General features: G+C 32.9%; 1 protein-coding gene across 1 annotated transcript; it reads right to left on the bottom strand.

Annotated features, from left to right (window-relative positions):
• Positions 1–7,633: 7,633 nt before the first annotated feature.
• Positions 7,634–10,405, bottom strand: LOC139486339 (uncharacterized protein KIAA1958-like). The gene is made up of 4 exons (XM_071271206.1): positions 9,645–10,405; positions 9,174–9,331; positions 8,724–8,870; positions 7,634–8,441 (listed from the first exon to the last, which is right to left on the bottom strand). The coding sequence occupies exons 1-4, from the start codon at positions 10,208–10,210 to the stop codon at positions 7,747–7,749; spliced, it is 1,566 nt and encodes a 521-aa protein (XP_071127307.1). The 5' UTR covers positions 10,211–10,405; the 3' UTR covers positions 7,634–7,746.
• Positions 10,406–12,464: the final 2,059 nt, after the last annotated feature.

The following is a 12,464-nucleotide window of genomic DNA, read 5'->3' on the forward strand; positions in this document are numbered from 1 at the left end:
GCATACAACAACGGTATACGATATTCATGTTCTTTCTGGGAGAATTATTTTTTGTCAACTTGTCCTGTATCCTCGTTGACATAAATGTACAACAAAACATTGATCTGTCTTACGATATACTTACGTTTCAGGATTTTATTTTATTTGTATGAGCTATAAACGCTCAATAAAATTGAGAATGGAAATGGGGAATGTGTCAAAGAGACAACAACCCGCCCAAATAAAAAACAACAGCAGAGGGTCACCAACAGGTCTTCAATGTAGCGAGAAATTCCCGCACCCGGAGGCGTCCTTCAGCTGGCCCCTAAAAAAGCTTATTTGACGGCAAAGTATAGGAAATTTAGAACCATATTGAACACCACAAATCTTAAGATGTGTTCATGTTCAAAATAATAAAAAGCACTCTTCTTTTGCCAAATTAATAAAGCAGATTGAAAGAAAGGTTGCCAGAATGAAATAAAATTTAAATTTATCTATATATATATATATTAGATTTCAGGATGTTCTCAGGTGAAATTAAAAGAAATATCAAGAACTTGTTAAAATTTAAACTGTAAGTCAGAAGAGCATTGGTCGAGGAACAAAACAAGCTAAAAATATTGATAGGCTATGGAAATCCTTTTTTTTTTCTTTTTTTTTTTTAAATATATGAGTTTGTTTAAAAGGCGAGAAAATTCTAAAGCTAAACAAAAACTTGAGTACTATGTGCGTTTACTGTCACATGCTGAAAAAAAAATAGCGTAGGTAGGTAGTGATTTTTTTTTAAAATTTTCATTATTTTTTTTTTACATTGAGTCTATGGGAACAACATTGTGACTTAAGTACAGGTCCATGTAAGAATCAGGCAAACAGTGATAAGCCCATGTTGGCAAATTGATCAAATTTCATATTCTAGATGTGAACATACCTTATTAGTATTTGAAAATGAAATTATTTTCCAAAAACAAAATTGTGTTAAAAAAATTAATTTCAAAATTTCCCCTTGAAGGCCCCTCACGGAAAATGAGCAAGGAAAACTACATTAAGGCACGTTATTAAAGTAATTTATCTTGCTTTAATAATCTAATTTTTGTTGCTAGTATATATTTTATATAGAGTTCATATGTATAGTGATTTGAAAACAGATTGACAATTGATTTCAAATATTTTCTTCCCTAGCAACCGTTACCATGGCAACGTGATCAAAAAGCATTTTAGAAAAATGAAATTTCAACTAATTTAGAAACAGCAACAGTATACACACTTTTATTATATATTTCCTTGTAGTAGAAGCCCTATAGAATAAATCTAAATAAAAATAAAAATCGGAAATATTTTGCTGCTGTAGGTGGCAGCACCATCAAAATCCTTAATTTTTAAAGTTTTTTAATGTTATTTATGGTTTTTTCACCCCATGTTGTTCCAATTTAAGTGAAATATAACTAATGTCATACCTATTCCTATACATATGATATACCAGAGTTTAAAGGCTTAATGTTCTGCATTTTGAGTGAAACAATATATAGTGTGTTTGTGTATGATAGGGGAGGAGGGTCGCTTAAACTATTTCCAAGGGGAAAAATGTCATGATTTACATTGGTAATGAGCCAAAGTCCACAATAGTTGTGTTGTTACCTTGCAATCTTCAATGGGACCTGAATTGATATAAATGAATGATTTGATTTCTGAGAACTAAATAATTTTCTCAATATATCGATCCCCATCTCACACCACACTTTAGTGAAGAAATTTTAGCCAATGATTACTATGTTTTGTGTCTCTCGCACTGATTTTTTTATTTATTTAAGATGTGATAAACAGGTTCCTCTACAAAATATTTGTTCAGCGGTACACAAGCAGTAAAATAAAAATAAAAAAGTGTCTGTGGCACAAAGGTGCCCCCCTTTTCTCCCTCAATATGTAAATATGCAAGAGTCATTGTTTGTATACAGCATTTTCCCCTTTAGAACAGGAGATATCTAGTGAACTAACATGTATAAAGTGACACCACCCTTATTCATATAACAATAATAGTGAAATTAAATTCAATGTTTACTACAAGGAAGAGAGTCAATTGGAGATAATGGAAGTAAAGAATAAAAAGAAAGATAGATAATAAGTTGTTCATTGACAAATGTTTAATTTTCCAAAAACTTAAATAATTATATGGTCATGATGGTACAAGCAAAATTATTTTAACATATTATAATAATGCTTTGTTTTCATTGTTCAAATATGTATCATAAGTTTCTATTCAAAAGAGTGATTGCTTTGTACTTAAATAATAGGTGACAAATACTTTAATGTTTGTTCCATATAAGGTTGCAAATCTTATGACACAGCCAACTATTGTATTTAATCAGAACTGTTTGAATGACAAGAGGATAATCTGGATGAGTCTTCATAATTTTCTATTTTTGTTTCTGGTCCTTTATGGAGATTAACTGTAGGAACTGTTTTAGGTGTTTTGGTTTTTCCAGTAACAGGTTACTCAAATCCTGATATTACCACACATTATTCTGATTTATTTTCCTGCCGTTTACCAAAACCCATTTGGTCTATGAATTCATTAGGAATACATTTTACTTTGCCGATGTTGCAGGCTTTCCTCAGTAGTATTCCATCTTCCTCAACTGGCAAATCATTAAAATCATTTATTCCTTTCAACTTGTGTTGTGAGGTGTCATTAACAACACCTGTGAAAAGAAATAATAATGAGGGAAATTATACACCGATTCAAATGTCATGTTTTCAACTTCAACAACATGTGTGTACATAGGTCGATATGATATTTTGAAGAAAAAAAACCTATTTTAAACTAGAGGCTCCAAGGAGCCTGTGTTGCTCACATGATATTTTTATTTACAATTGATGCATGAATGCAACCGTTATACTTTTGCTCTAGTTTCAGAGATAAATGTTTGGACAAGTAAAAAAACTGCATTTTCCCCCTATGTTCTATGTTTAGCCATGTCTGCCATGTTGGTAGGCAGGCAGGGTCACTGGACACATTTTAAAAAACTAAATACTCTAATGTTTATTTGGGGCCAAGTTTATTTAAAATTGTCTCAGTTGTTTCACGAGAGGACTTTTGTAAAAGATTGCAAAAGCTTACGAAAAATTGTAAATTTGACTATAAAGAGCAATAACTCCTTATGAAGTCAATTGACCATTTTGATCCTTTTCACTTATTTGTAGAGCTTACTTTGCTGAACATTATTGCTGTTTACAATTTATCTCTATCTATACAATTATTCAAATAAATAACCAAAAACAACAAAATTTCCTTAAAATTCAGGGACAGCAACCTAACAAGTTTGTCGGACTGATTTAAGGACACATACTTAGCCTAATGAACATTTCTGCCTATGTAAAATTTGCTCTAAATGCTTTAGTTTCAGAGATATAAGCCAAAATCTACATGTTACCCCTATTTTCTATTTTTAGCCATGGTGGCAATTGTTTGTTAGCCGGGTCATTGGACACATTTTTTAAATTAAATACCCCAATGATAATTGTGGCCAAGTTTGGTAAAATTTGGCTCATTAGTTTCAGTGGAGAAGATTTTTGTAAAAGTTCAGACCACGAAAATGGACGCAAAGTGATGAGAAAAGCTCACTTGGCTCTTAGGGCCATGTGAGCTAAAAAAAGTAGAAGTTGCAGTGTATGATGTGCTGTTTGCACTATCATTTCAAGGGTTCAGTTTAAAGTTTGATATCCTGATCTTGTATTATATTGAGACAGATAACATTATAAGGAAACTATGCACTAAATTTCAAACTATTCTGACTTTTTACTATAACCAAAACCTTTCCCTGAAAAATAACTGTTTTAATGTTGATTGTTTTTTTTTATGATAATTATGGTTCTAATTTGGCATACAATTTGATTATATCACATCATCAAGATCATTTGTACTAAGTTTCTATTGATGTTACTTAAAACTTAAATCAAACTAGCTTTTACCAAACTAAAGAACCTTAGTGAGCACGCTCAAATACCCTTGTCCCCGCATTGTCATTAGAGAAATATATTAAGTGTTAGTAAAAAACAAATTGTGCAAGAAAAAAAAATTGAATCATAATTTCCTATCGATATATACATCTGCATAGTATGTCCTTATTATCTACAAAGTTTCATAAAATTCTGTTGTGTGGTTTCAGAGGAGTTGCGATGACAAACTGTTAAAGTGGTACATTACTGAAAATAAGTTCAAAGGATCAAAACTTCTAGAAGAAGAAAAAAAAATCGTAATTTCCTGTCGATATGCACAACTACATAGTATGTCCTTATTATCTAAAAAGGTTTCATGAAATTCTGTTGTGTGGTTTCAGAGGAGTTGTGATGACAAACTGTTAAAGTAGTACATTACTGCAAATCAGTTCAAAGGGGCATAACTCCTAGAAGAAGAAAATAAATCGGAATTTCCTGTCGATATGCACAACTACATAGTACATGTACATGTATGTCCTTATTATCTAAAAAGGTTTCATAAAAGTCTGTTGTGTGGTTTGAGAGGAGTTGCAATGACAAGAAACAGGACTGGCTGACTGACGGACGGACAGACAGTCGGGTCAAAAAAAATTATACCCTATGCAACTTTGTTGTGTGGCTTATAATAAGGAACAGACAGACAAACAGTCAAGCAGATGGACACACACACCAGAAAACATTATGTCAATATAATATCACACATGGGGCTTCAAACAACATGCCATGGATCATTTTAACCAAGGCTTTATTTTTTTCTATTTAATATGGGTGGCGTGCCGTATGTGTATCAGGTCAGATTTATTTGTGAAATGACATTTACTTCTGAGAAACAGAATGTCTCTTAAATTGTGTATTGAACCGGATTAGCTTATTTTAACATGTCACATTTAGTTCACGGTGGGTTTGTGTTGTAATGATGTTTTCTGTTTGAACAATGTACATTTTGTTAATTTACCTGTTCTAGTGTCAAGGGCAGTTTTCATATCAGCTGCTGTTACAATGTTTTTTTCTACTTGCAACCCAACTTTTCATCTTTTTGCGCCTATTTACCATTTTTGAATCACAATATGACTTTCCTGCATGGGCCTCAGGGTAGCAATATCCCTGAATATTGATCCCTATGAAATAAAGATATTCGTTACGTTGCCATAAATTCATGTTAAGTATATATTGTGTATAAGTTTCATTACATTAGATTAACTACAGAAAGAGGAAGAAAACTAAAAATTTAGCAATTTTACCATTTGTAAAGGGGCATAACTCTAATTTAAAACGGCTAAAGTGACGCTTCCAGAATTCAAACTTGATTGTGTTTAGTGGTAATAAGCAGTGTGTAAAAAGTTTACTACCATTTGGTTAAGGCAAACTATAGGTTACCTATAGTTGTTAATTTCTGTGTCATTTAGTCTCTTGTGGAGATTGTCTCATTGGCAATCATACCACATCTTCTTTTTATATATAAAGTTAGAGAACAGATATACAGTGGTTGTCGTTTGTTTAAGTGTTACATATTTGTTTTTTTCGTTCATTATTGGTACATTTACAAGGCTGTTAGTTTTCTCTTTTGAATTGCTTTACATTGCCATTTCGAGGCTTTTTATAGGTTACTGTGCAGTTTTGGCTTTGCTCATTGTTGAAGGCTGTACTGTGACCTATAGTTGTTAATTTATGTGTCATTTGGTCTCTTGTGGAGAGTTGTTTTATTGGCAATCATACCACATCTTCTTTTTTTTTTATATATAAACAAGAGTTAAACTTAAAGCCCATGGCAAGGGGCATACAATAAGTTTATGAGATACATCTAGAATAATATATACTCAAGGTTATAACAAAATGCACCCAGATTTCCTTTAGAATGAGGGAAATAACCCTTCAAGTGTTGTCTGATTCATCAGAAGATTTTTTGTTGGATAGCTTTTGACATGGTGAACTAGTTTACTACTTTCCTAAAACTATAATTATATTATTTTATAGATATAAATTAAATGATATTTCTAGGTTGTTTTTTCCAAAGCAATGTCTCAAGAAACATATGTGCTTTAATAAAAATAAAGATTACAGCTTATTTCCTAATGCATGTATATTGAGACTTTCTTGCTTTGTTTGTATAATGTACAATAGTAATTTAGATAACACCCATAGTCTATAGGAATTTTGGTCCTCGATGCTCTTCAACTTCGTACTTTATTTGGCCTTTTTAACTTTTTTTGGATTCGAGTGTCACTGATGAGTTTTGTAGACGAAACGCGCGTCTGGCGTGTATACTAAATTTAGTCCTGGTATCTATGATGAGTTTATTTACATGTACAACCACTGAGTCGATGCCACTGCTGGTGGAGATTCATTTCCCCGAGGGTATCACAAGCCCAATAGTCAGCACTTTTTGTGCTGACATGAATTGTCATTGATATGGTTATATTTATAAATTTACTGTTTACAAATTTTTGAATTTTTTGAAATACTAAGGCTTTTCTACCTCAGGTATAGATTACCTTAGCTGTATTTGGCAAAACTTTTAGGAATTTTGGTCCTCGATGCTCTTTAACTTCGTACTTTGTTTGGCCTTTTTAACATTTTTTGGATTCGAGCGTCACTGATGAGTCTTTTGAAACGCGCGTCTGGCGTATATACTAAATTTAGTCCTGGTATCTATGATGAGTTTTTTTTTTATATCCAATTGCTTTTAACCATAATTTTACAGGTTTAAGTTTGCCTATATTTATTGTATGAAGATGTCAATCTTAATTACAAAGCTTGGGTGAACGTTTGTACAAAACCAAACCAAAACTTTACTCTACAAGCATTAGGAAATTAGCTGTAAGATGAACATTAAACTACTGTCACTAAGGGACGACATACACAAATCAATGAAGGATAAAAAAATAAATTCAAATAGTTCGAGGGTGGGGGTCAAAATTGCTGCAAGTTTTGTTTAATTGAAATCGATTTTATACTTCCTTAACAGTGCTTAATCAAAAATGCCCTAACAACTTTAGGGTAGGGGATAAAAATTAGGGTAGGTAGAGGTAAAGTATTATAATACACACATATTTATTAATTTTGCCGAATTGTATTATTTGGTTCTCAAATCGGAAAGAAAATAATCTAGGATCTGCTTAAACCTTAGTTAAAGTCTTTAGTTATAAATATTAAACTAAACACCGGATATTACAATCAAATATCTAAAGAAATTAGTTATCACCCCTTATTTCCTCGCGATTAATTTGTGTTAATGATACAGAATTTGAAAAAATATATAGAGCTAACTGCACAAAAAGGTAAAAGAACAGTTACCAAAGCGAAGAAAAATGGAAACCAAATAATTATGGTTTTTGATTTCAATTTAATTTATATATCTAAATACATCAATATAAATACTTGATATTGTCATATAATTGACTACTTAATATGGTATTATTGCGTAACAATTTTCATATTGGCTTAGTTATAGGTCCGAGGGTACCATATTGGCCTGAGGCGAAGCCGAAGGCCAATATGGCTGCCCGAGGACCTATAACTAAGCCAATATGAAAATTGTTACGCAATGATACCTTTATTAATTAACCAGTCCAATATGAACTCTAGCCGGGCCAATATGAAGATTGAAAATAGTGTGAAAATCTGACATTCAGGACTTCAATAGTAGTGATTTGAATATGTATCAATGAAAATTGAGGATTTTAATCAAAACAATAAAATAGTAACAATTTTATTAAATAATCAACAGTAAATAAACACAACAAGTAAAAAACATGTTTTTATCTAGTTTTCAGATTAAAGCTCTTGGCTGCAGTTTATAGTATTCTTTCTTTCCCCTGAGTATATGTTAATATTGAAAACACCACCTGTTATAGTTGCACCTGCAAACATGGCCATTGGGTTGTCATGTTTGTTAGCAGTTTGATTATTTGTATTTGATACATTTGCATTTAAATTATTATGAACTAATGTATTTGAGTTTGAAAGTTCACAAGGTTCCTCTGAATCTGATGTCGTCTGTAAATCTGAGTTCGGCAACATGACCTTTGATATTGTGTGAGAAGCTTGTTGCTGTTGTTCAATAGACGGTACTGAATAATGAGTTAAGGTACTAATGCCTTTCCAGCCTCCTAATTGAGCAACTTCATTGGCAGGTCTACCATTTTGAAGTAGTGTGGTAGCAAAAGTTTTACGTCCCGAATGATTAACCTTTCTTCCTTGAAGATCTCCTTTTTCTGCCATATTTTTTACCATTTTACCTAATTTATCTTTGCCTATGGTTTGGCGAGTGTACCATATTTCCTCATGTTTATTATCTAAAGGCCTCAAATAAAATCTATGTTCATCAGTTAATGTGTCTTGAGGTCTATGCCGTTTGTATTCCTTGTAAACATGAATAGGGCAATTACTTCCTCCTTCCCCGAAAATCTTTGGCGTAATATCCCGGAAATCCCTGCTTTTTGCTCCACTACGGGTTTTGGTGCTTCTTTCTGAAAAAAGTATGCTTATGTCAATATTTAAAGAAGAATTATCCTTCCTGTCTGTACAAAACTTTCACTTTTATATAACAAAAAACATGTATTGCATAGTAAATAAGATTTGTTTTGATAAATATAAAACAATGGTTAATATCCTTAAAAGCACAAATTACCAACTTTTGTCAGGACTGTTGTACATGTACATCCATTATCCACAGAAGTATATATTCTGTGATTTCTAAAAGATTTAAAATATCAACTATTTAAATGATGGAAATCATAACATAATCTCACCATTAAATTCCAAATACTCCTTTCCATCAGATGTAGCTTTTAACTTGACATCTCCCCATGTCATGTTAACATGGTCTTGTCGACCTCGTAGACCAAAGTATGTTGCATTATTTAAAAACACAGCATTCAGTAATGCATCAGGGTTTTCTGGAAAAAGAAAAAAAAAAGAACTTAACTAAAATACATGTATCTTAATGTAAATATCCAACTTAAAATAGTATTTAAAGGACAAATACTGTATCAAAATGCAAAAGACCTCTGGAGACACTCTCATTGTTCAAGACCTTATGTGTATTTTAAACATTTTTTATTAGAACAACCATTTAATAATCAGGGATGGATAGAGGGCGACAAGGAAATAAAATAATTTGTTTGCCACAAGGTTAGAAAAATGTTTAATTAAAAGTTACTGACTGACACGCTGGAATACAACATTTTTTTTAAACTTACGTGTTCCAATAACGCCTTTCTCCCTCAAGATTTGGATTTCCTCAGTCGTCAAAGGTTCAGCTCTGTTTGGCTTACTGCCCTTGCCCAATGACTTTAATGCCTTTCGCTTCGCTTCTAATACCCGTCTTGTGTGGTTGAACTCAGGATCCTTTTTAATACTGAAACATTAAAGAAAAGATATGCATAATATCTGACATGTAATTTTTGTATGTACATGTTTTATACTTATAGCAAAGAGAAACCAAGGAATATTCATTGTACACAAGCTTAAGATCATCAAAACCACATTGACCCAGATGATATATATAGTTTTTACCAAAAAAAATGACACAAGGCTAAAATTAAAATATTGGCACTGAATATTCGAGTCATAATGCTTGACAGAATAATGCAAAGGCTATCATGCTATATCAAGACAAGGGAGTTACATGTCTCACAGATATCAAATAATCTACATGAAAATAATCGTACCTTATACTACTTTTTGAGTCCTTCAAATGTCTATCCAAGCTGTTGAACATAGAGGATAAAGAGTCAGGCTCATATTCGTCACCATTTTTCTTCAGGACTCCAAGAAAAAATCTTGATAACAGACTGTCCAAGTCTTTGGCAGGTATTTCCACTGAATCACGCATTTCTCCAACAGATATGAAAAAATCCAGCATCACTTTCAAGTCACTCTTTGTTTTAGTTTTTGTGTTCTTGTTAACACTTAAAGCTAGAAAAGAGTCAGTGTCTTCATCAGTGACAGAGCGAAACCTCTTGCTACTCGAGCTATTTTCTTTGTCTGATTCGTCAATCTCATGATTCTGTGCATTTTCAATGTCCTGCAGAATTTCATTTGGGAAGTTGAAATTCGCTGAATCAACTTCTTCCAGAATCAAATTTCCTTCCCCATTGACATCCGCGAGATTTCTCTTGATGTACTCTGCCTCCCTATTAGATAAATCGTCGTAGTGAAAATAGTCTTCAACTAACGCATCCATCGCATCATCTATATTTTTTATAGAGCTATTGCTCCATCGTTTTGTTGTCATTTTCTCCTGTCAGACGACACTAGCCGTAGTTCTCTAGAGTTATCGGGATTTCAACCGATTAGTCTAGAGCTAATCGAATATGCTAATATTGGGCTTGCTAAACCCGGGCCAATACGGAAAAATCCGTATTGGCCTTATAGGACAAAATTATCGATTTGGCAGTTTTACTCGTATTTAGTCAAATAAGCTCCAGTTAATTAATAATTTTAAGTAAAACTTTGTACACACATATTGAATGCAGGTTATTAAAGGTATGTGTACCAACCTCTCCATGACAATGATAAAGCAGACACTGGTGTCCTCCAATGGACGGTGTCCTTCCCAAGGGACTGTGGCATTCACAGCCCTGACGAAGTATTACTTCAGTACAGTCGCAGTCATTAGAGTTATCTGTTACATGTCAGATAATCAGAGAATTCACTGGGAGAGATGCGAGAAAATAAGAGAGTGCAAGAGAGTCAGTGTGAAAAAAAGAGGGTGAGAGAGTGCGAGAGAGAGAGTGAGAGAATTCGATAGAGAAGAGGGAACAAGAGAGGGCAAAAGAGTGGGAGAGTGAGAGTGAGCGAGAGAGAAGGAGTGCGATAGAGTGTGTGCGAGTGCGACAGAGAGTGTGAGAGAGTGCGAGAGAGAGTGAAAGAGTGCAAGAGAGTGAGAGAATTCAAGAGAATGATCAAGAGAGTGGGAGAGTGCAAGAGAGTGAGATAGAGTGAGATAGAGTGCAAGAGAGTGAGAGAGTGCAAGAGAGTGAGAGAATGCAAGAAAGTGATCAAGAGAGTGGGAGAGTGCAAGAGAGTGAGTGAATGCAAGAAAGTGATCAAGAGAGTGTGAAGTATAAAATCATCACGCTCCACTCATTAAAAAGAGAGTAAAACGTTTGTATCAAAATGAGTGGATGAATGATGAAATTCTCGATAGCATGAGAAAACGTGATTTTTATCATAAGAAAAAAGATATGCATAGTTATAGACTCTGGAGAAATAAAGTCAAATATCTCATTGAAAACTCTAAACAAAATTGTTTTACCAATATTACGGAAGCCGGTTAGTGTCAGGGTAGAGTTTTATTTTTAAGTCGTTATAACGACTTAGCTAACTTGTTTAAACGACTTAGCTAAGTTGTTATAACGAGTAAGCTAAGTTGTTATAACGAGTTAAATTAGCTAAGTCGTTATAACAAGTTAGCTAAGTTGTTTAGCTAAGTCGTTTTAACAAGTTAGCTAAGTTGTTTAAACGAGTTAGCTAAGTTGTTTAAACAAGTAAGCTAAGTCGTTAAAACAAGTTAGCTAAGTTGTTATAACAAGATAGATATGCTAAGTCGTTATAACAACTTAGCTAAGTCGTTTAAACAAGTTAGCTAAGTCGTTTTAACGACTTAAAAAATAAAACTCTACCCTGACACTAACTGGCTTCCGTACAATATCATAGAACACTAGTAAATTATGGGAGCACCTACATACGGTCAGCGGTACCGACAATCATACCAGTATAAAAATAATAAGTGATTGTAACAAAAAGGAAATTTTAGAACCAAAAGGCATTGCTGATCTTTTAATGCTTATTTCACAAATATTACAGATAATCTTAATATAGATCAAAACATCAACAATTCTAGTAGTTGTTTTAACAAAATTGATGATTTCATATCGGGTCATGTACGTGTATATTTCTATACCACTTATGTGTTATGAGTTTGTGTGTTTATAACTAAAAGCGCTAGATGAATTAAAAGCAACAGGCCTTGATGCCATAAGTGCAAAGTTTTTAAAGATGTCTTCTCATGCTATTTCCCTACCACTTTGTCATACTTTTAATTTAAGTATTAAAATATGTATTTTTCTATCTTTATTTAAACTGGCAAAAGTCATACCAGTTTATAAAAACAAACGATGTTTTTAATAACAGACCAAATGTAATTTTACCATTCATTTCTAAAATCCTTGAAAATCATGTGAAAACACACTTAGTAAATTATCTAAATAAATACAACTTATTGTATAGAATGCAGTCAGGCTTTCGAGCAAACCATTCTTGTCAAACTGCGTTAACAGCTTTATTAGATAAATGGCTTAAAGCCATAGATGATGGGGATCTTGTTGGGGCAGTGTTTCTAGATCTAGCAATCTTCTCAATCATGAACTGCTTATTCAAAAATTAAACAAATACAAATATGCTTATACTCATTACGTTGGTTTACATCATATTTGGCTGACAGATATCAGATGGTATCTATTTTAAATACATTATCAGATTTACAA

This window comes from Mytilus edulis, chromosome 8, assembly GCF_963676685.1.
Source record: "Mytilus edulis chromosome 8, xbMytEdul2.2, whole genome shotgun sequence".
Lineage (NCBI taxonomy): Eukaryota > Metazoa > Mollusca > Bivalvia > Mytilida > Mytilidae > Mytilus > Mytilus edulis.